The following is a 26,127-nucleotide window of genomic DNA, read 5'->3' on the forward strand; positions in this document are numbered from 1 at the left end:
TCAACGCATGCAGTTATCAATCTCCGAAGTGGTTGTGGTTTTGATCGTTTCCCCTCATCCCAATGTCATCAATCTTATATACAGTATTTGAGAACTCCCGGGTATTCTGAATCAGATTATTTGAAAAGACTTTTTTTAACTTGGGTATACAAGAATAGAGAATGGTAGGTATTATTGAAAATCTGAATAAGTAAATCGGTTGTTTTAACTATGCATAATATTTATACGGATGGCAGACTGATCGATATTCCCAGATTTAGTAAAGCTCCAAATATTCGACTAAGCATGATATGTTAGAACCACATGACGTCAGAGTTGTGTATAACATTTAGGAACTTTGCATTACTGTAAAGTTGTTAGTACTAGAATTAACCAATAACAACCAATAATAACCAATAATAACCAATATCTTCATTGTTAATGTACAACTAGTTTGGAGTAAGCCATCTTTATTAGTGAGGCAGATCGGGGTCACCGAACTGGTGACATCATCATAAATATAGACTATAGAGGATCGTACGTAAGTAGTATGGCAATATTATATAACTATATGACAGTTACAAAGAGGAAAGATCATTAGTTAAAGTTATAAGTTACAGTATTCAGGCACAGTACTTTCTGCAATATTGCCATGACGAGGTCCAATATTTTAATCTCTGAAAAATTGGAATCTGTTGGGGGTTCATAATGTCAAGAAGTCAGCAAAAACTCTTTAAACTAAACACGTGATGCCCGGAAATAATTACTAGTGTACTGTGTTTAACAGCTTTACTGTTATAAAAATACCAAAAACATAAAGTAAATAGCACTTTTTTGTTGTTTCTGTTCAGTTACTCTATGTTCAGTATGTCTTATCTATGGTTACTCATATGGTCAGTGTTTCTGACGGGTTGCAATTACGGGCCTTGGTGGTAAGATGTAAAATAATATTTGAAGAAGGGGAAATATACGTAAATATTTAGGTTCTAGCAAAGTTTTAAGTGTTTAAGTATTTTGTTTGAAGTAAAGTTGTATGTATGATTAAATATGTTTCATTTTGGTTCCAAGCGTTTCCCTCCGATTATTATGGTTGTGCCGTAAGCATTAGAAACTCCTCGTTCCAATTGTCGGAGGTGAGCGCGGCGGGACGTCTGTTCGTCTGTTGTAGAGACATGTTGATTGATGTCCACTGTCCAGGCTGGCCAACCGAATACTGCAGAGTTGGGCAGTCAATATGCTATTAACATAATCTACTTACTGCCTGTAATTAAATATTATTTACTACCGGTACTTTAGTCTGTGCTACCACGTAAAACTGAAAAATCCCTAAAATATGAATAGGTTACAGTATTTCTGATGTGTTTCAGCACCGACACGGCCACGGTCGGGACAAGAGGCAACACTCGCCGGGCAGCTATGTGTTGGACGTGCCGGGCCCCGAGGTAGGTGACTGGGGCCCCTGGTCTGCCCCGGGCCCCTGCTCTCGTACATGCGGCGGCGGTGTCACCTTCCAGACCCGACAGTGCAGGTCTGTATGTTATTTGATAATCATGCAATTTTACTTTTTGAACTCTTTTTGTCGATACTTGATTTTATATTTACTGTTTCTGTAGCTTTGACAAATTATGGTCCTCCAAGTAAAATTTGAATAGTTATTTTAGTTAAAGTAAGTGTCATTTACTCTAGACTTTTCTTTCTTTTGAAAATGTTTTAATTTTTCTTGGAGTCAATAGTTTTATATTATTTTGACTGACCCTATGAACGTCATATATTGTTTTAAGGCATTATTATATAGACACTAAGAACAGTATACAAAAAAAGATCCTTGTTAGAGCACACTCTGCCCATGAAACGGCTCATTATCTTACACAGGTCGACATTTATAGTTTGCTATACACTATAATACTCAGAAATACAGTTAAGCTGTCAACACCGGTTTTATACTAAATAGTCGTAATATATGAAAATCCGAAAGAACCAGATGTATGACATGGAGAGGCTGTAGACTACAATTTTTTTAGACGATGGCTGGGTTCATTTTACATAATTGTAATGCTAAATATTTTATGTTCTAATATAAGTTTCGTCCGTCAAAAAAGTGCTTAGGTTAGGTTCAGTCGCGTACGTGATGACAGTTTGTTAGTTGTATGTATGTCGCCCTATGTCGTCGTCCCTTGTAACACCGAGTACACACACGGAACGTACGGCTACTACTGCAACGGCTCATCGTTGTTTTTCACACTGAAGTAATTAGTTTTCGTTTGATTCAATGCTAAATGACAACAATTACTGAAAATAAAACGGTGTTTAAAACAAAAACGATACTTAGGATGTGATAATCTCCATCTAGTTGCCGAATGTGTGACAGTTTCAGATCGGCTGGCGACTACAACGCGCGGTTAGACTGAGGCCGCTCTCCGTCCAGGTTATTGTTAACCTCGGAAAGTTTAAAACTTTTTTAAGTTTGAAACTTTGTCCAACAATTTTAAATCGTATTAAATTTCAACTTTCACTCTTAAAGATGATACAAAATTAATTAACGATGTATTTATTGTTTTTGACGTGTTCAACAAAAAAATAATTTTTGGTGGAAACACTGAATTCATCTTTATGATCCAATGAGCGGTAAATTTAATAGATACCGGTACAGTTGTCATTTTAGCGAATTTCCCATATAGGGAATAAGCTATTACCGTAGTACTCATGGTAAGACCTGGACCCGGGACCGATATTTTTTCGTTTTGAGGTCCCTAGAGGCCAAAAACACCATCCGTTCAAATTCATATATATATGAGTGTGTGTGTGTGTCCGTTAGCGCGATAACTCGAGCAAAAATGATCCGATTTTGATGAAATTTGGTACAAACGTGTAAACCTACGTTTATTCGAACGAGTTCGCGAACCAGCATGATCGGACCATGGGAACGGGGGTTTATGGGGGCTTTTATGGGGTAAAAATGGGTTTTTCCAATTTTTGACCCAAAAAACATAAAATTTTGTAATTTCTTTTTAAACTATTTTTTTGAGCTTAAAAAAACAAATAATTTAGTATATTGAAGCGTTATAATGCGCCTAATGGTTACGGAGAAATTGTTAATTTAAAATTCCCATGTTATTCTTATGGAGAATAAGTAAACTGTTGTAGTTTGCTTGTTTATTAACATATTTTGCCCAAATTTGGAAAATGTTTTAATATCTTACTAACTATTAACATTTTACATAAAACACTTTTACCCTCCCTGTTGCAGCAAACCTAAGTATGTGTTAAACCACAGCCTCCTATGGTTAAACTGATTCTATTTAAATAGGGAATAAATGTGATATTTTTAAGGAGACATTTTAGTGTAAATCCAATCAGGCAAATGGAAATTCGCTTAGTCTGCAGGTTTGCTGCGGCGGGGGTATTAGAGAATTTCCCATATAGGGAATAATCTATTACCGTAGGTCTCATGGTAAGACCTGGACCTGGGACCGATTTACTTTTTCGTTATGTGGTCTCACAGGTCAAAAACACCATCCGTTCAAATTCATATATACATATATATATATATATATATATATATATAAATATTTTTGGGATAAAAAGGGGTTTTCCCATTTTTGACCCTAAAACAAAACATTTAGCAATTTCTTTCTAAACAGTTTTGTAGAGTTTAAAAAAGAAATAATTTAGTAAATTGAAGCGTTGTTGTATGCCTGACGGTCACGAAGAAAATTTTAAAAAGTGTAATTTAAAATTCCTATGTTAATTAGATGTTATAGAGTAAATGAAAACTGTTGTAGTTTACTTGTTTATGGATATATGTTGATAAAATTTGGCAAATTTATTTATTTTTTCCTATACTATTGACGTATGGTCAAAAACACTACCTTCCCCGTAGCAGCAAACCTAAGCACTCGTTAAATCCAATGTTATTTAAATTGGGAATAAATATGTATTTTATGGAAATATTTTAGTAAAAATGTAATCAGACAAGTTGAAAATCGCTTAGTCTGCAGGTTTGCTGTGGTGGTGGTATTCTCATTTATGTTTACAGATGTTGATATCACATAAAAACCTCTTTTTCTGTTCAGAAAATAGTCTTTTGGGACTCGCAATACCAAAATGGCCTTAACCTATACAATTGTTATATATTCTTTGTTAATCTAAATAATTTATAATCGATTTCATTTACCTAGATCTGCTATATAGCCCTGGCAATTACAATGCTCAGTCCAACAAACGCCTTTCATCTGTACATCCCGACACACGCTCACTACACTTAAGCACTGTTATATAACCACCCAACAATCTCCCGTGGCAGAGGAGGTCATAGAAATCAGGCTGTGTCGTTAAGTGTCTAGAGAAATGTTAAAACCCCTTATTATAAGTTGTGCTGTGGTTATCAGAACGACGAATCTCTAATCATTTCTGTCGTTTGTCTTTCACCAAATGCACTACGACAACGCCTCTGTCATTTATTTAAACTTAGTTCATCGAATTATAGTTTGTAAATCTGAGGTATCAATGGCGAAATTGTTTAAAGTAAAGTTATTATAGTCCGTCCGTTTGGTCATGATACCCAGCGGATTAGGAACCTTCGGAACTCAACTCACCCTCTCGACACGGATCGTCGGGCTGGCCGGAGACAAATAATGACTCACCCACTGGCACAGTCCCACAGATCTGTAACTTGTTTTGTTTTGAGTTAAAATAAATTGTTCTTTATAAATTAGAGTTCTACATGAAATTCCAAAAATAATGAGCCCAAACTCGAAGTGGATACTTAAATATATACGATCTGAAAGCATTACAATTACTCTGTATCGTCACCAGCTTTGTCAAACTTTCAGATCGTATATATTAAGTATCCACATCGTGTTTGGACTCATTATTTTTGGAATTTAATGTAAAACTCAAATACAAATTTATTTTAACTTAAAATAAAAAAAAATTACATATCTGTGGGACTGGGTAAACTTTTTATCAACGACCAGCCTGGCAAGGGGGTCTGTCGAGGGCAAGTCGAGTTCGGAAAAGGTTCCTAATCCGCTGGGTATCAAAGCCAAACGGACAATATGTTATATATCATCAATCAATAGTCAAAGATATTATTTGTACTAGTGTAGGCTACCTGTTGCTCAAATAAGGAGAAAATAAGAAAGATGCAGAACTTATTGTATTGAAAGGTGACGATAAAGAGTTAATTACATACAAGCCCTGAAGCAGTTGCAAATAAATTAAACAGATTCTTCTGTTCTATAGCAACGGAGTTGAGAGAAAGTATTATATTAGAACAACAGATAATTCCCCAGCTAGTAAACGAATATAAACCCATGTTTCAGACAACTACATGTAACAATTCTATATTTTTCTATCCAACCTGCGAAAACGAGGTTATTGGCATAATCAAATCGCTTAAAAACAGGAAAGCACCAGGATATGATAATATTACTCCGTTGATTATTAAGAAAATTTCTACTTATATTGTTGAGGTTCTTGTTTTTTTTATAAATTTTAGTTTATATTCAGGTGAATTTCCCAATGATTTAAAAACAGCTATTGTAAAACCGTTATTCAAAAAGGGTGTTAAAACAGATCCAAGCAATTACAGACCAATTGCTCTTTTATCTATATTCTCTAAAATGTTTGAGAAAATAGTTAAGACTAGACTAATAAATTTTTTAGAAAAGTACAAGTATTTTAGTGATGGGCAGTTTGGGTTCAGGAAAAAACGAAGCACTAATTTGGCGTTATTACATTTTATGAGTCAAGTGTATTAGAGGTTTAAATGAAGGTAAATATTGTGCTGGCATTTTTGTCGACGTCATGAAAGCGTTTGATACTGTAGATCATGGTATTTTGTTGGATAGACTTCATGAAGCTGGGATAAGAGGTGTGCCTCATAAATGGTTTGCTTCTTATCTCACTGGACGTACTCAACGTACTCGGGCGAACGGCGTGATTGGTGACCAAGGAACTGTATTACATGGCATTCCACAGGGATCTGTTCTATCTGGCTCTCTTTTTCTAATATACGTAAATAGCTTGTGTAATTGCCGTTTTAGAGGAAATTTAGTGGCTTTTGCGGATGACACTGCATTATTTTACAAATCAGATTCCATTGAAACTTTAAAATTAAATATTCAATATGATGTAAATGCTCTTCGATGGTGGTTTACCAACAACTTCATGGTAATGAGCCCAAAAACTAAATATGTAATTTTTAATCTATCAAGGAACATATTAAGTTTTATTACTCCGATAAAATACCACCAAACAAACTGCCAATCTACAAATTGTGATTGTCCTGTTGTTGAGCAAGTAGAGGAAATTAAATATCTGGGATTACACTTAGACTCAAAGATAAATTGGAAACGCCATATAGATTATGTTAAGAATAAATTAATACAATACGTCAGGTTATTTTATATGTTAAAAAATATGTGTAATCAACGCCTACTCAGAAATATTTATTATGCGATGATAAATTCTAAATTGGAGTATGGTTTAGCTATCTTTGGAGGAGCTTACCTTTCTTCAATTAAGCCATTAATTGTCTTGCAAAAAACCTTTATAAGGATAATTAGTAACAAATGTAGAACAGAACATGCAGCACCACTATTTAAAAAGTTAGAAATTTTGCCTTTGAGAAATCTATATATGTATAAAGTTTTACGAATATTTTATAAAAGAAGTGGAGATGAGGTTGAAACTATGTCTGAAAGGAGAATAACATTAAGAAATAGGTACAATGCAATAGTTCCAAAACCAAATTTAACAGCTTTCAAGAAATTTTATTTATACCTTGCACCTAAAATGTTTAATGCTCTACCATCCAATCTCAAAACCATCTCAGAACAGATTTTTCTAGGCAGCTGTGGCCTTATTTATTAAGTTTGGAAAATGCTGAAATGTACTTTTATGGAATTTAGTATATATACAGTAGTATAGAAGTGACTAATATAGATAATAAGTAATATAAATACTTACTCTGTTGTATCATTTTTGTTTGTAAGTGTATTGACTTTTACTCTGTGCTGAAGAAGATCACTGTGTAGAACTCACACTCACTGTATATATTATAACCAAGTGATATAAGTGACCGGACAAAACCGCCTCTTCGATTTTTAGAACATAAGAAAGTGTATAAATCCACCAACATAGGTTTTTAACCTAAGGTGGTTATTGTTTTTTATTTTTTCATGTGTAAATGTATTTTTGTGTTTGTTTGTTGTATGGAAAAAACAATAAATATTTCTTAAAAAAAAATTCGAGCAATTGCTAAGTATTACAGACGTTATTTTAAAACATTTTAAATTTCTGATGACTTTTAAAAGATTCGACTCAAAGATTACGGAAATACTCAAGATGTACATAACAGATCTATAAAATCAACATTTCTTGTAAATATCTTATCATTTTTCAAAAATTGATCTTGTTTATTAAGTGTTTTCTACAAATAGCCTTACTCATAGCCGCATTAGGTTGTCCATAATACCGATTATGGATTATAAATTATAAAAAATATGATTTCTATTTCTTCTCCTTGGTGGTGTTCTATGACTTTCCTATGTTTGCAAATCGGCTCTTTCAATGATTACTAAGAAATGCAGCAAAGTGCTTATTCAGTTTTCTTTTTAGTATATCAAGTTATCCAGGCTCTCTTGCTTTTTTTCCATTGTAATATTTACGCCAACCCAAATTCAAATTGTAAATATTTAATTTCAACCAAGTCAGTAAATGTTTGTAGTAAACTGTTAAATAATTATCAAACTTATTGACTGTTTACAATCAACATTATGTTCTTCTTCTCACTTTTAATTTCTGACAACGGCTGGAGTTTCATAACTATTTTTGTTTCCCATGTTAATCTTATGGAGAAATACGAAACTTTAAAGCCTCACTTTATGGCCTCACTTTCTAATTGTTTCCCTAAAAAGAAAGTTTCCTACACAACTTCACGTTACGCTCTTTCCAATAACACCAAAAACATGTCAATCGGTTCAGTAGTTTCGGAGGAGTAATTGTCACAAAAAAACCTGCTTGCGTATTAAATAAGTACCTATATATAGATATTCAGATGTTTGCCGTCGGGGTTGAAAGTATTAGAAGAAAAGAATAAGGTTATGGTTAATTTGTTCAGACGATAAAAGAAGTGAATAAATGAATATTTAATCGGTCTTATGAGGCATTGAAAACTTTGGCAACTAATTAAGAAATATTCTGCAGTTTTAATCGAGAGCTAATTAGCTAAATGTTCTAGGGCTTCCTGAATTGAAAACGGCCAGGAAAGAACAACGAATTGAATTCTTAGAAAGATTTGAAAACCCACAGGTTGAAGAGTAGATTTTCTGAACTAAAATGTAATCTGTAATAGAACTGTAAACAATGAAACCCCGTTTCAACATTGACTTTGACAATTCATTCGAAAACGATTAGGTACTATTTTCTTTAGTGGTAGAGTAATATTTGAATTGTAGTTTGCTTTTGTAAAACATTACCCTCATATTGTTCTCATCAAACATTACAATATCGTTCATATTTCAATTTCACAATCCTTTCTCATGTCCAACTGTGAGGTAGCCTATAGTAATTACTTTGATTCGGGAAATTATATAACCTTCTCTATAAAACCACAGGTCATTGTCGGTATTTAAGACATGGTAGTTCTCAGTTTGCACCCACTTAACTCAGGGGCGGACTGGCAACTACAGACCGCTCATAGTTAATCAGCTGATTCCTCGTACAGCTGTTCGTTGGACAACCAAGTACCTGTACTTCAGTATGATCAACATCAGACCTAGAGACACTTCATAACCACCAAATTACCTGTACTCCATGCGCTGTCATCTCTATTCATTATTCATTGTTTTCAATTCAGCTAGAGATGTAAGAGTAAACAAATAATCTCCTAATTGCAGTATTAAGTTGTACCATTGACTATATACCTACCTGTAGGTGTATAGTCAATGGTGGTACTAATGATTTCTTGTCAGATAAATTAAACAACTAATGGCTATAATGAAATAACTTTACTGAAAGCTGTATTTGCTACACAGGGAAGATGCCAGGATACCTTGCGAAGGAGCTGCCCGGAGATATTTCTCCTGTAACATTCAGGTTTGTGCACGCAAATCACTATTCTTGTTAATATTTATTTTATTGTATTTTTAAATCCTCAATTCTTCTCTCAAAGTTACCAAATAATAAATGTCCTCATTACCATAATCTCGGCCAGGATATGAAGAGATCATGTTGCTTGTTTGTTCTTAAAACAACAGTTATAATGTAAACTGTAATATAAACAATATTATATAACCTAAATATTTCCGTATTTTTTAACCTCAAATTTTGCAAATTATTTTTTAAATTGAAACAAAACTTTATCTTTAATGTCTTTTAAAGTTTTGACTGCTAATATAGTAAACAAATCTACGAGAAAACTTAATACTGTATGACAATGTTTGAAATAGGTAATTGCTCAATTAGTTTTAATCATTGAAAATAGAATTCGCTTTTTACATTTCATTTGCTCCAATCCAATAATGTGTTGTATCTTATATTTTGTTAAAATAGATGTATCCATATTAACAATAAATTTTAATTTCTGGATTCTATAACTTTCAGTATAGAGCAAACATTGTTAATTGTTTTATTCCATTCTTCAATCATTAGATAATCAGATGTGAGATGTGTATTCTAGCTTGTTTATGTTGAATGTAATTTTATTTTTATATAATATGTTTGCTGTTACTTGTCCTGTATTTAATTTAATTTATGTTGGTAACAGCTGATCATGTGTAAATAGTTAGGATTGTTTTTATTGTAATGACAATTGTTGAATAAGTTATGTTTGAGTAAAAATGTTGTGTGTGTGTACTTCAGTAAAATAAAAGATAATTATTGTAACAGTAAAACCTTAGGTGTTAGTAATTTACTTTCACTTAAGTCAACAGGTTATGGGGCCCAGAAAAATTCATTAATTCAACCATAACTGTAAAAACAAGAAGTAATCTTCTAGTAAAACCCCAAGAGTTAAAGTGTAGTGAAGGTGAGTGAAAAAGTAAAAGTAAGACTAACAATGGCATCAGTAAAAGAAGATGATTTCGTAGAAAAACTCAAAGGAGTTGAAACTTTTCCATTGTGGAAATTTCAGATTAAAATAATATTTCAATCCAGTGTTTTGTTGAGTATTGTTGATGGTTCTGAGAAACTTGAAGATATGGGCGATGGAAAGAAGAAGGCTGATTGGATTAAAAGAGATGCCAAGGCTCAGAAGTGTATAGTTAGTTCTATTGAGAAGGGACCGATGTTACATATCATTAACTGTGGAAAACTCAAGAGAAATGTTTTTGAAGCTGTGTAATATTTATGAAAGAGACTCAGAGCAGCAGAAGTACTCGTTATTACAAGAATTCTTTAACCTCAGGTATGAGCCTAATTCTGATATAAGTTCTCACATAAGTAGAATTGAAAACATAGCACACAGACTAAAAACTTTAAAGCAAGATATTGATGACAAAATGGTAATATCCAAAATTCTTGTCAGTCTGCCAGATAGATTTAAGTATTTTGTAACTGCCTGGGAATCAATGCCCAATGAAGAAAAGACATTGGCAAATCTAACAGCGAGACTGTTAGCAGAAGAGTCAAGAAGTGAGTTTAAAGGAGGTAAGCCTAGAGAAAAATCTTGCGTTCCAAGTTGTTTGTCACAACTGTAAAATTCCAGGCCATAAAGCAAAGTACTGCAAGAAGCCTACACATAATAGGGCTAACTTTGATAATGAAAGGCGATGTTTTAAATGCATGCTGTTGGTCATTTAGCAAACACCTGTGGAAATGTAAAAAATTTTGTTAACAAGTATGAAAAAAGAAATGTAAAGCCAAATTTATTTTGTAATATATGTAAAAAGTCAAATCATAATGAAAAAGATTGTTACTTTAGAAAAAGCCAGAACCTAAATGTCGCTAGTAAAACTGTGTCATTTTTGTCGTATGATGAAAATGTTCGGGCTAATAGTGGGACTGTAAACTTTGTATCTGAATGGGTTGTTGATTCAGGCTCATCTTCAAATACGACAAATTGTGAAGATTTGTTAAGTATTAAACGAAATATTTCTTCTGAAATATATGTTGCTAAGAAAAATCAAACCATGTTAGCTTCAACGAGTGGAACTGTAAAATCCAAAGAATGTATCCTGAATAATGTGCTATATGTTCCTGAACTCAGTAAAAACTTGTTGTCTGTTTCTGCAATAACTAATAATGGTGGTGAGGTTACTTTCTCTGAAAATACAACAGAGAATGACCAGAAAGGAGACAAAAATGAAAATGACAAGAAAGAAGACAAAAATGAAAATGACCAGAAAGAAGACGAAAATGAAAATGAAGATATTGAGAGTGCAGATAATCTAAGTGAGATAAGTAATAATGAAGTAGAGTTTGAGTTGGTTTCAGACAAAAATGAAATCAATGAAGAACAGCCAAGTTCAAGTAATACTGATACTACACAAAGCATCAAACTAAGAAGAAAAACTAAACTACCTGAAAGATATAAAGATTTTGTGATGTTGACATATGAAGAAGCAATCAAAGGACCAGATAAAAAGAATTGGCTACAAGCAATTGAGGATGAGAAAAACTCCCTAATTGAGAATGAAACGTGGGAAGTGGTTGACAAGAAGCAAGCACTAAACAAGAAGATCCTAAGTAACAAGTGGGTATTAACAAGAAAGGATAACGGAAAATACAAAGCGAGACTAGTTGTAAGAGGTTTTGCCCAAGAACAAGGTATAGACTATGAAGAAACCTACAGCCCAGTTGTAAGTAATTCAACTCTACGTTTGTTATTTTCATTAGCTGCCAAACAAAATCTCAAACTAATGCAATTTGATGTTAAAACTGCTTTTCTCTATGGAAATTTAGATGAAGAAATTTATATGTGTGTACCTGAAGGGTTTGATCATAAAGATAAAGTTTTGAAATTAAGAAAGACTTTATATGGACTTAAACAAGCTCCATTTAAATGGAACCAGTTGTTTACAAACTGCTTGCTAAAATATGGCTTAAAACAAACTCAGTCTGACCGTTGTGTTTTTACAAATGGCAGTATTCATCTTGCTATATTTGTTGATGATGGAATTCTTGCTGGTTCAGATGAAAGAGAGATGAAGAAACTTTTGAACGAGCTGTCTAGAGATTTTAAAATAAAAACAGACGAAAACCCATCAAACTTTCTTGGAATGGAAATTTTATATTCAAGGGAAGGGATATTGTTAACACAAAAGAACTATTCAAACAGTATTCTCGAAAAATATGGAATGATAGATTGTAAACCTGTAGACACTCCCATTTGTCCAGTGAAATCGAGTAAACCTGATGAAGAAGTGAGCTGCCTGACAAAAGATTATTCTTACAGAGAAGTTGTAGGAAGTTTGCTGTACTTATCCAATAAAACCAGACCTGATCTTACACTTGCTGTGGGATTAGAAAGTAGATGTGTTGAGAATCCAAGCAATGAAGATGTTGTAAATGTCAAACGAACCTTAAGATATATTAAAGGTACTCAAGACGCAGGAATATTATTTTCAGCATCAGGAGAAAATCGCCTAAATGTATATTGTGACGCAGACTATGCAAATTGCAAGCATACAAGAAGAAGTACTACTGGATTTGTCATAATGTATGGAGAAGACCCAATAAGCTGGTGTACAAGAAGACAACCGATTGTAGCTTTGTCCAGCACTGAAGCAGAATACATTGCAGCGGCGGAATGTGTCAAAGAAGTGTTATATTTAAAAACTTTCTTGCAAGAGTTGAGTGGAACTAATGTTGAAACAAACCTAAACATGGACAATCAAAGTGCTATTAAGCTTTGTAAAAATGGAATTTTTAATAAGCGAAGCAAACACATTGATGTTCGCTACCATTTTTTGACTGAAAATGTAAGGCAAGGTAAAATAAACATTTCTTTTGTTTCTACATCCGAGAATGTTGCGGATATGTTTACAAAACCCTTGAAAAATGTCAAGTTTCATCAATTTAGCAAAGCTTTGATCAACTATCCAAAATCTTGAACAGAAGACGACAATCGAGATATTTATTTTTTGTTTCTTATATAAAATTAAAATTAAGGGAAGGTGTTGAATGTAATTTTATTTTTATATAATATGTTTGCTGTTACTTGTCCTGTATTTAATTTAATTTATGTTGGTAACAGCTGATCATGTGTAAATAGTTAGGATTGTTTTTATTGTAATGACAATTGTTGAATAAGTTATGTTTGAGTAAAAATGTTGTGTGTGTGTACTTCAGTAAAATAAAAGATAATTATTGTAACAGTAAAACCTTAGGTGTTAGTAATTTACTTTCACTTAAGTCAACAGTTTAGGCCTTAGATTAAAGTTACTCATATGAGTTCAATCATAGATAAAACATACTCCCTTGGTTCAATCTATAATTTTTGAACTTTAAACTAGTGTCCATAGTGTCATGGATCAATTATCAATTATCAATTATCAATTATTTAAGATGGGGACGCCACTATGTGCGTATTTTAACCCAAATATGAGTGAAGGATGAGTGTAGGATGAGTGGCGCGATCTTGTAGTCTTGTTAGTGACTAAGGTCGACATGTTCCTTAGACACAGCTGTTAATTAATAGCCCATACAGCTAATGGCAACTAAGGGACCTACAGTTTATAGTGGAATCCGAACCACATTTTTTCCTTGTAATTTACGAATTGGTCTAATTATCAGGATAGTACTGCGGATAGTCCTCACTAGTGCGGACGTTAATCCACACCAGGGAACATCGTATCCACAGTGCATCCCTATAAATATCCACAATTCGTGACCTCCTAGTAGCTGGATTACAGGACGACGCCACCCGTCCCAGTCTCCTTACTTAAGGAGTCGGCAATTACTTCTTTAATCAATGTCCTCCTTTAATATACTATAGTACGTATCTCTATACATATAAAAGTGAAATTACACTGACTGACAAAATGATCTCTATCCCACAAAGTATACGGCCAAGAATTTTGGAATAGGAATTTGGAAGAAAATTAGATAGAAATTAGGAAGAAATTTGGTATAGGAAGTCCTTGTATGGTATATGGTGTATAGTCCAGTGCAATTAGGTTATGACCTGGACAAAATTGATAACAGGCTGAAAATTGGTGGAAATGTTCAAAACAATGTCCTGAGTGGCCCACACAAAGTCCCAAGAAATCCCAGTTGGGGAACGGTCGCCATTTTGAAAAAACTGCCGCCATCTTGAAAACTTAGATTTCTTGCTGTATCTTTTGAAGTAATTGTCTGAAAGACCTTATTTATGTCTCAAATTAAACGTTTTGGGCTCATGTATGAGAGTAATATATAATTAAAGAGTTTATTATGTTCTAAGCATAAATTTTATTTATATTAACCTAAAAAATATCTATAATAATGATATAGATACGGTTATGTCCCCCCTTTTATACGAATTGTGGATATGTATAGGCATGCAAGGTGGATGCGATGCTCCCTGGTGTGGATTAACGTCCGCACTAGTGAGTACTATGACTATCCGCAGTACTATCCTGATAATTACACCAATTCGTTAATTACAAGGAAAAAATGTGGTTCGGATTCCACTATAAACTGTAGGTCCCTTAGTTGCCATTAGCTGTATGGGCTATTAATTAACATCTGTGTCTAAGGAACATGCCGGCCTTAGTCACTAACAAGACTAATCGCGCCACTCATCCTACTTTCATCCTTCACTCATATTTGGTTAAAATACGCACATTGCTGCAGCTCGACCACGATCTTTCATATTGCCCCTGCTGCTCGATCTTTATCATAGACGGTATGACTCGAAGTTGCTGTTAGACATTCTATCGTAGCTCGGAGTTTGCTCGACATACAAGAAGGTCAATTATGAGACTTCGATAGCTGATAATGTATCACCTTCAATAGATGACGGAGCTTACTTTCATTATGTTTTCGACAACGCGGATCACAACGTTAAAACACTTGATGGACATGGTACTCTTCACGCCATGGGTGGCATTGAGTGCATAACACTAGCCGAAATGTGTCAATGCAAGTGCTCCTGTACCACGATCTACAATCCCAAAAGCAAAAAGTGTTCTTCTATCTCATGGCTTTCAGCCAGTGACACCTTACCAACGTCCGCCAAAGCCTGGGACATCTTTAGTAGTGTTGGGAGATGCCCTTTCTGAACCAAAAATAGTTGTAGATGCTTGTCTTGCGGACACCCTATGGCTCATTAACCACCAACTGAGTGACAAACCAAGTCAGTCCAAGTTGAAATGGATTCATGGATACAGTACAACGACCCTTATGGTCTTAATTGTACCACGATGCATGGCTACTGCACTGGACACGGATGTGCCAACCGCACTAGTTACAACGAAGATTACATCACCGACAATATTATTTAACAGCGAGTTGTTACATTATAAGTTTATATACAATATTAAAATATAATGGTAATCAATTATAGCAACTATATCTAGATGATTTTATTTTTCAGATAGGAACAAAAGAAATTATTAATTGCTTTTTAAAAATTTATTTTGTACTTCATTGTTAAATATTTGCTTTCCTAGTCAAGATTATATTTCCTGTTACCGAAGTTGCTCTGCTCCTGCCAAAGATTTAAGTTAGTTAAGCTTTCTGTTAAAATGCATGTTGTTACCACTTAGGCTTCTTGAATCCACATTGTAAATTGGTGATCTTCCCGTTGGAATAAACAAAACAAATTACAGCATTTAGGTGAATAAAAAGTCAATACCACCCTTCTATAATATTTTCTAAGTGAATATACAGAGATGTCCTTTTTGGTGGTCGTCCAATCTTAGCAGGGAGTTTCATTTTATGATTTTGAAATTTTTAAATGTTCCCCAAAAAGTGGGGATTTTGGGGGCAACTAAACAATTTTAAACGTAAACCCCCTTCAAGTGACATCTCATTTTAATGTGTTTACAAAAACTTTATGAATGGTGAAAACCAGAGTTTGCTATTTCATATTTATCAAAAATGGTAGCCCATCAAACGTGATGGAAAATCAATGGTAATATTGGTTCGTAATTATTGTTATATTGGCAACCATTTTGGACAGAGGAGAATACTCAAAGATTTTAAAATCATAAAATGAAACTTCCTGCTAAGGTTGCATCACCACCAAAAGGATTACTCTGTAATATTTAGTTAGGAACAAATTAGAGGGGGGGGGGAATTACTTGTTACTACACAAGAAAATTAATGTAACAATATCGTCATTAAACTTTTGACGGGCTACCATTTTGGATAGAGAAGATATAGCGAACTCTGGATTTCACCATTCTTTAAGTTTTTGTAAACACTTCAAGATGAGGTGTCACTTGAATAGGAGTTACTTTAACATTTTTGAGTTGCCCTCTTTTTCCCCCTCTTTTTGGGGGACACTCAAAATCATCAAATGAAACTTCCTACTAAGATTGCAACACCACAAAGAGGATATTTCTGTATATTTACTTAGAAAAATATTAGAGGGGGGGGGGGGTCTTGACTTTTATTCACCCCTTATTTAACCAATTCCAAAGACTAAACATAGTGAATTGCAAGAAATGTCAAAAGGGTTTATGGCTTTAACAAGTCCATTAAGGATAAAAGAGAAAAAGCTTCATTTTGTAAATATTTTGTAAATTAATATCATTTTTATAGATATATTTTTAGGTTAATATAAATAATATTTATGCTTAGAACGTATTAAACTCTTTAATTATATACTACCCTCATACATGAGTTCAAAACGCTTAATTTAAGACATAAATAATGCCTTTCGGACTATTACTTCAAAAGATACAGCAAAAAATCTAAATTTCCAAGATGGCGACAGTTTTTTCAAGATGGCGGCCGTTCCCCAACTGGGATTTCTTGGGACTTTGTGTGGGCCACTCAGGACATTGTTCTGAACGTTTCCACCAATTATCAGCCTGTTATCAATTTTGTCCGGGTCAAGGTCATTTTTTGTCTAATTGCACTGGACTAGTAGATAGGTAATAAGACGGAGTTTTAACAAATGTTTAGGGGGTTTATGGAGGGTAAAGTAAATTCTGGTAAAAATCTACCATGTATGGCCTAACCTTTTATATTTTGGTCTGTATACGCTGAACAAATGCTTGGATCTTAAATCTGATTGGATGTGCAGAACTAAATAACTTAAGTATTTACCGGACTGTTCGTGACCGGAATGTAATTTTGATACAACGGTTGGAATAGTTACTAGCCTCGTGGACGAGACTAAATCTCCTGTTGAGGTTATGTTCGGTACACATTTAGACAGCTCGTCCAACAGAGTTTTTACTGTTTTAATAAAATATATGAGAAATATGTTCGTGACCGAACTGTAACTTAATTTAGGTACGGTGTGGTTCTTACCTAATGTTTCACTTATAACTTCGTAATTTAAAGTTCTTCTGGATAACAAATAACTTGTCGGTTTGCCACACACAATATACGTCAGACTGCAAGCAAGCAACGCTGTTGCTGTTTCCGCCAAAACATCGTTTGGGAACGGGCTGGAACGATCATTTTGACATATCCATACTCAGTGGTCTTTGGAGACAGATGTTTTACGCCGAAAAAAAATATTCTAACCACTTGTTGGATTAATCTGATGATGAAATTGCAGAATACACAATATGTATAACCTATACTGATACGTGTAGACTGTTTATTTTATTTTACCCAACTTTGAGATCACATCAAATGTAAAATTAGTGACCGGAGACGCGTGACCGGTCTGTAAATATGCGTTTGTAACCTATAAAACCATCACATTATGCACGTCGGCATTAAAATTAAAGGATATATATATTAGGAAATTAGGTAAGGAAATAGACATACACATTTGTTTACTTTTTTATTCATTTTTTATTCTTGTTTTTTACCTGAGACATTATCCTATTACGTGACAATGACCCAAAGTTACTTTCTCAAATGGTTTACGAGTTAAATCAGTCTAAAAGTTCAGCTTATACACTCCAAAATATAAAGGCTGACAATGTCAAATTTCACTGGGAATAGCTCCCCCCCCCTCCCGATAAATTTAGAAATTTGTAAAACCCGTCTTAATGTACATCTACATCATACAGGGTAGATATTTTGTGAGATACAGTGATCATCTGTAAGTCAGTGGTATTTGTCTTTCATAAGTAGGCCTATGGATATTCGTAAATTTGTTATTTACTTGTCAAAGTAGGATATAGTAATACTGAAGAAAATGAAAAAAAATCATTCAGTGCATCTTTTAAATAAGCTACGGGATCTAATATTTTTGCCAGTCTTAGGTAGTTTATCCTATAGATGATTTGTTGCTCCAGCAATAAAATTCATTTACATTTTCAATGTGTAATTCTTGGCACAAGTGTTGTCTTGGCAAAATGGCATCATAACTTTCTACCTATATTTGTTTTTACAACTTTTTTTATTTAAGGACTGTCCAGAAGGCTCAGTGGACTTCCGAGCAGAGCAGTGCGCTGCATTCAACAATGTTCCTTTCGATGATGTTTATTATTCGTAAGTGTAACTTTAATGTTACAATGTAAGTTTTCTCTTCTTACAGTTTATTGTACATTAACATTGCTTGTCTTGTAGTAAAAGTAATCACTATCTCTAATTTTGAAGCAGCCAAGTAACTGTAGGCTATATATATTTATATAAAACAATACTATATGCATATTTAAAGCTGAATAAGAATGCAAGATGATTTGTAAAATTGTTGACTTTTTTATACTGAAGTGACATCCTTTCCATGGACCAACTGTTACTAACTTTTTATTAAAAAAGAACGTGGAGTAAACTAGTCAGATTCGTGAGTGTGTATGTCTAAATTCTATTTTCTACCATACCATAATTTTTTGTTACGGTATTGAGATAGTTGATGTGACATTATACATACTATAGCTTACAATAAGTCATCTTATCATTTTCACTTGGTTGAAGACCGCATATGTGACAGAAATCAGTAATTTTCATCAGCGCAAATAATTTATGTGGTTCTACGCCCTTTTTGGTAAAATAACTGGCAACAACTATAACATGGGGATGGAATGTCTAGTTCTATCTATAGTGAAACATAGAACATAGTGAGTTGATCCAAGGCCCCACTAGGAAAGAAGACCATGCTGCAGCGCAACACTACGTAATAAATAATGGCTGTTTGCCGTAGAAATAAAATAAGTAAATAAATAAAAATGAATAGTTTTATTAAAGTTGCCAGACGTAAATAAAAATTGTAAACAGCTTATTTACCTAAAACATATGGGATATGGCAGGGAATCTATCCACAAGTGTGACGTCATGGATCCTGCAGCATGGCCTTAAATTCTAGTGGGGCCTTGGTTGATCTGTGAAGCTTTGTAACTCAGCTGTTTCCTGTTTCTTTAGCCAGCCAGGACCATCTATTTATAGCTCAATGATCAAGGACAGGTAGACCCAGTTTAGAACTATCAAAAAGCTTTAAACCATCTTACTGTAAGTTGTAATATCAACTAGATGACTGCAGTGTTACTGTAACAGGTGGATTCCATATACTAAGGCTCCCAACAAATGTGAGCTCAACTGCATGCCGCGAGGAGAGCGCTTTTACTACAGACATAAGGACAAGGTAGCGGACGGCACACGCTGCGACGAGGAGAAGCTGGATGTCTGCGTCGACGGCAAATGTTTGGTACAGTATTCACATGTTAATCAGGTTGTAGCACTTAACTTAACATTTTCCTAAAATCACATTTTTTTATATTTTAAATGTAATATTAATTTTTATCAAAAACACTATTACGAAAATTGACAAGGATTCAGGATGGTAGACAGGCATGTAGGTGCTCAACTTAGGCTGAATATGAATACAAGTTGAGTAGAATAGAGGAGATGATCTGTGTAGATTTGTTACTATCTAAGTTCTTCTTCTTTGGCCTCTGCGGTGGATATGATGGAGGGGGGGGGGGTGTGTGGTTGTAAATGGATGAATACTGACGCTGAGCGCCACAGGCCAAGACCATTTTTATGAGCCCAATTATTACCAATGACAGCTGGGTCCAGTTTCAAACCTTTCAAAAATATACTGACTCTTCTCTGGATTAAACCCGCAACCTTTTGACTGTAAGCCGAGCACCGTAACCATAAAGCCTTTTCCAGAAAGGCCTTCTTTGTAATCATACTGAAGGGGCCTCAGTTAATTGTTGCCTGTGTTTTTGAGAAGGTAAGATGTTTGTTTCGCCCTATGTAGTTGAGTCGAGCCACCCAGAGCATATGTTGATGTCAATTAATTACTAACTTCTGACAAAATGTGCAAACTTTTTATCTGACCCAAACTGAAAGAACAACTTACTGCATACTGTAGACTTTAGAACACATAATATGTTATATAAACTATTATAGTACCTATCAACAACTGTGGAAGAAAATAGAATTTCTATCATGAGTAGCTCGTTCAACCACAATCTATTTAAATAAATAACTGTTTACAGCTTGCGACGATATTTTCTGCACTGGGAAAATAAATATTAAAAGTGCAGTCAGTCGCAACCGTTTGCCGGGGATAGCTCAGCCGACAATGGCTGGGTAAAGTTCCAGGGTCTGCGATAAGGTCAGGGAAACCACTAGGCCAATAGCCGGGTCTAACCGGTATAGGACTGGCTCATACACGGGCACTGTGAACAAGTCAAAAACAAGTCACCACAACAAACGTGCAATAATCACCACCAGGCCTACGCCGATTCTCCACACTCCTAGGGGGTCGTTGCTGACTACGCAACTCGGGCTTCGTCCTAACTATCCAATAGTTAAGCCCAGAGTGCCTAAAACACGGTGAGTTACACGACGACTTGCCAATAAAAACCACAACGCGTGTTATCACCAGGCGGGGTCTACTAGGCCACTATAATCCAATACACAACTCTAATGCCCAAGCTAAGAATCAAACAGTTCACTCAATAATCGTACCGCATAATAATATACAAGTACACTATAGGTGGAGTGACTACACCGCTAGTAGCTGGTCTCAATAAATACCAAGCTAAACAAGCAAAACTAAATGGCAATTGCACTATTAAAATTATTGAGCAACTTAGTAGCAGATGAATAAATATTAAATACGTTCCAAACACTAGATAAATATATTACCTGATAGCCGGTACTCCGCTATCCAAGCTACCAAGCTAACGTGTTGGATTACTAAGCAAGCTGTTCAGGTTAAATTAAAATAATCAAATGAGTAAACAATAACAACCCTACTACTGCTACTGCTACTACCAACTTTGTGTTACTTAGCTGGGCTTCTGTTAATAGGCTAATAATATCAGCTAGAGATATAAAGTCAATGCTACTAGCCTACTGGCCACGTGTTTCCAACTACGCACGCTAAATCGTGCAGCCTAGGTTTGTCGGGCCTCAGAGTTATTAGTAATATAACTAACTCCTGGTACAACGCAAAATAATAACTACTACAGACAATAAATTATATTATTTGCGCTCTAGCACCTGCCCAGAACCGTCAGGAATATACTTTTATATTATTCCTGACTAATATAAATCCTAACTACCGTCAGGCTTTGACCAGCACAGTTACAACTCTAACTCTCGCAATAAAACCAGATATTAATATTATCAAACGAATAATATCAAGTCGTCCACTCACCACAAGTGGGTCAGTACCCAACTTACACCAACACTCGGCGCGATCACACCACCAACGTTCTCCGACACCACTGTCCACCAGTCTCACCAGTAACACCAACGTACTCCAGTTCCAGTACACCCGTCGTCTCACCCGACACACACTCGCTCTTCACTGCCCGGGATCCACCACTAGAATGTCCTTCTCCTATACTGTCCTGAAGATCTAGGATATCCCAGGCTTATCGGAACTGATAAGCCGGGTCAAAGGGCGCTAGGTAGCTTCGCCGCCGCCGCCTGCCTACCTCAACAACCGGTGCGCGGCCAAATAGCGAAAATTTACCCCCCTAGGAAAAATAACTCGTTACATCCCCCACTTACATCGGGATGAAAAAAAAGAAAACGGCCAAAAAGAAAAAAAAAATATTCGAACTCCGGCCAAAACAAAATACTCTAACCCCTAACCCAATGGTGAATCCTACACCACAGGTCTCAAACTTAAAACAAAGAAAAACTCTTCTACTCGCCACTACCAGCCAACGTGGTGCTGAATGATTTGTCATCAGGAACCAGACGGGGATTTCCATTGCAAGGGCCTTCGGGGTCTTCGTCACCAATTTTGACACTGTCTTTGCGGCCACCTTGGCCAGAACAGTCATCACCCACGCCCATTCTAACTACCTCTGTCCCACATGTCACCAATCCGAGGTTTCGGATGACATCCATACCCAGAATCATGTCTGTGGTGAGAGTGGGGACGTACAAGGCATCTCCCATCCACCGTCTTCCCGCAGCTTCTCCTGCTAGCCGAAACGAATATTCGGCCGTTGACCGTGTCCCATCTGCCATCCTCAGAGGAGCGATTTGCTTACACAGCTCTACACCCTGGTGCTGAAGATGGTTGGTGACTCCTCGCCCAACCAAGCTAACTACGGAGCCAGTGTCCAATAATGCCTTAAAAACGCTGCCCATCAGCACAACTTCCACAAAGGGCATTGACTCCGAAATCAGCTGGTCCTCCTCCACTCCACCAACCAAGCTGTTCAGTTTTCCGAGCCACTCGGACCACTCTTCTGAGGTCGTTCGTTTCGGGTGGCCTCGCTCAGTTGACCTCCTGATGTCTGAGCTGGCCTGCCGTTTCCCGCACGACATCCACACTGGTTCACAGTAAAACCAGGTTTCCCACATCCAAAACAGGAGACGGTCCTCAGTTTGCCACAGCCTCTGGCAAAGTGACCAATCTCCTGGCACCTAAAACAACGCACATCCTTTGCACCATCTGCAACTTCCCTAGTCATTACGGGCCTTTGTTCACGGACCCGGTTAGAGTCAAAATCTACTCGCCGCCCAATCGACTTGGCCTCAAGAGATGGTCTCTGAAAATTATGTTTTTCAACCGCGGCCGTTTAAAAACACTTCTCAGCCTTCTTCTTGGGAACATAGGCGGTTTCCAAAACCAGCGCTACGTTTGGTGAAGGAGGAGGTCGGAAGGCCGCCTTCTCTCGCAGATAGGCCTCGTAGTCTTCGGCTAACTCAACCATCTCGGCCAGATTGCGGAAGTCCCGCCGTCGCACCATGAGTTTGTACTCAGGTCGCATGTTGTTGTAGATCAAGTTCAATCTACCATGCTCTGACAACGTACCGCTACGCCTAAGCAAGGTACTTATGGCAACAACGTAGTCCCGGAAGTGCTCGCCTTCACCCTGTGTCCTTTTCCGGATCTCCTCATCCAAGTTCCTCCAATATCCTGGTGGGAAGAACTGGATTTCAAACTGACGCCGGAAAGCTTCAAAGGAATACAGGAGCTCCTTGCAATTCCTGTACCATAGAAGCGCTGAGCCTTGCAACAGCTCCGGCAGCGCTCTGAGCAGGTCCTCTGATTTTATAGAGTACGAGACCATCAGCTCTTCAAGGCGCTCCAGGAACGACACAGGGTCTCGTCGGCCATCAAACCTTAAACCCCACTTCCGTACCGTGTTGCATACTTTGGAGCAATCCTTTGGCTCCACCCTGCTGGCCCCATTCGAGAGCATATCCGATCCACGTGGCACCTCAACACTAGAAGGACGGACTGGTCTCTCTGAATGATCACTAGGTCGTTGCCATCCCTCGGGTCTACTTGGTAACCCAAAGGTAGGCATGGGAGCAGCCACAACAGGGGACATAGGGTTGGCGGGTCTTTCGAACCCATAGCCGACCTCATTACTCGGCGAGGCTCTTGCCTGTCGCACCACCGATGCCAGATGTTCTCGAAGAGTCCGGGTATCAGTCTCCAAAGACAACCCAAGAATCTCTTTGACCGCCTCCAACTCCCTGCTAAGTCCCACTATCTCTATTTGGCCCGAATCAGTACTACCCAGTACCTGAGGTACGGTTCTCGGGGGGTCAGAAAGTCCCATAGTGGTAATAGCCGGCGGTAAATATGTCGGTGCAGCAGCCCCAGCCATCGTACACAGCCTATCATCGCTGTACCGGCGGGCATTCCGCTGCTTCCAAAACGACGAGAATCTCTGCCGTAATTCCGCAGAAGTACCAGTGGTCACCAAACCATACTGGTCCATCGTCCTTATGAGCTCCCCTTTCGAGAGGTCATATATCCAACCCACGCGACCGTCCCGGGGCTGCGACCCCAAGGACATAGTCGCTGGCGCGGAATAAGTCAGAGACGTTGTCACCGTCGTACCCACGACCGATGAAATAGTCGGCCAAACAGGCGAAGACGCAGGCCACAATGACGACGTCGTCATCACCGACAGTTCGGAGCTAACCCCAGAACTAGTTGTAACAATAGCAGACGTGATAGGCGTACCGCCTAGCACAGACGTCGTACTCGTAGTGACAACCATATTTAAAATTCAAAACACCACGACAAATCCGGAAAAATAAGGGCGTAACCAATTAAAATCTATTTAACACCGTACTATTAAATCAAACCAATTATAGGTGTGAAAGTCAAACCACAAATGCACAGTAAGGGTTCTCACTCAAATAATATTCAACACTAAAGCTCAATTAATTAGTAAAACAATATTAGTAACTAATATCTATGTATACAACCACTAAATAAATTAGGGTTCACAACACACCACGCTGTAACAGAAAACAGGTTAGGCCTACCCAACCGACTATAAAATCACAGCAGGTCTGCCTAAAACTCTGCTCAACAGCTCAGGTCCGCAGCCAATCTGCACAAGTCCGCAGCAAATCTGCACAAATAAAATTATTTTGTTCGGGCGCCGTTAATACGTCAGCAACTCAGCACCACTGCCAACCTCAATCCCTGTTCGCAGGCGCCATCTTGCGACGATATTTTCTGCGCTGGAAAAAAAAATATTAAAAGTGCAGTCAGTCGCAACCGTTTGCCGGGGATAGCTCAGCCGACAATGGCTGGGTAAAGTTCCAGGGTCTGCGATAAGGTCAGGGAAACCACTAGGCCAATAGCCGGGTCTAACCGGTATAGGACTGGCTCATACACGGGCACTGTGAACAAGTCAAAAACAAGTCACCACAACAAACGTGCAATAATCACCACCAGGCCTACGCCGATTCTCCACACTCCTAGGGGGTCGTTGCTGACTACGCAACTCGGGCTTCGTCCTAACTATCCAATAGTTAAGCCCAGAGTGCCTAAAACACGGTGAGTTACACGACGACTTGCCAATAAAAACCACAACGCGTGTTATCACCAGGCGGGGTCTACTAGGCCACTATAATCCAATACACAACTCTAATGCCCAAGCTAAGAATCAAACAGTTCACTCAATAATCGTACCGCATAATAATATACAAGTACACTATAGGTGGAGTGACTACACCGCTAGTAGCTGGTCTCAATAAATACCAAGCTAAACAAGCAAAACTAAATGGCAATTGCACTATTAAAATTATTGAGCAACTTAGTAGCAGATGAATAAATATTAAATACGTTCCAAACACTAGATAAATATATTACCTGATAGCCGGTACTCCGCTATCCAAGCTACCAAGCTAACGTGTTGGATTACTAAGCAAGCTGTTCAGGTTAAATTAAAATAATCAAATGAGTAAACAATAACAACCCTACTACTGCTACTGCTACTACCAACTTTGTGTTACTTAGCTGGGCTTCTGTTAATAGGCTAATAATATCAGCTAGAGATATAAAGTCAATGCTACTAGCCTACTGGCCACGTGTTTCCAACTACGCACGCTAAATCGTGCAGCCTAGGTTTGTCGGGCCTCAGAGTTATTAGTAATATAACTAACTCCTGGTACAACGCAAAATAATAACTACTACAGACAATAAATTATATTATTTGCGCTCTAGCACCTGCCCAGAACCGTCAGGAATATACTTTTATATTATTCCTGACTAATATAAATCCTAACTACCGTCAGGCTTTGACCAGCACAGTTACAACTCTAACTCTCGCAATAAAACCAGATATTAATATTATCAAACGAATAATATCAAGTCGTCCACTCACCACAAGTGGGTCAGTACCCAACTTACACCAA

General features: G+C 36.9%; 1 protein-coding gene across 3 annotated transcripts in view; it reads left to right on the forward strand.

Annotated features, from left to right (window-relative positions):
* LOC128983073 (papilin) overlaps window positions 1–26,127 on the forward strand; it is a 274,271-nt gene that overhangs the window by 100,782 nt on the left and 147,362 nt on the right. For all 3 annotated transcript variants that reach the window (XM_054402221.1, XM_054402223.1, XM_054402222.1), the window contains exons 3-6: window positions 1,347–1,507; window positions 9,021–9,081; window positions 18,449–18,531; window positions 19,534–19,684. In XM_054402221.1, coding sequence (XP_054258196.1) covers window positions 1,347–1,507; window positions 9,021–9,081; window positions 18,449–18,531; window positions 19,534–19,684 — 456 coding nt within the window. The remainder of the gene's footprint in view (window positions 1–1,346; window positions 1,508–9,020; window positions 9,082–18,448; window positions 18,532–19,533; window positions 19,685–26,127) is intronic.

This window comes from Macrosteles quadrilineatus, unplaced genomic scaffold, assembly GCF_028750875.1.
Source record: "Macrosteles quadrilineatus isolate MER2022 unplaced genomic scaffold, UCM_ALF_1.0 Scaffold_1__1_contigs__length_201487025, whole genome shotgun sequence".
In the NCBI taxonomy this organism is placed as follows: Eukaryota; Metazoa; Arthropoda; class Insecta; order Hemiptera; family Cicadellidae; genus Macrosteles; species Macrosteles quadrilineatus.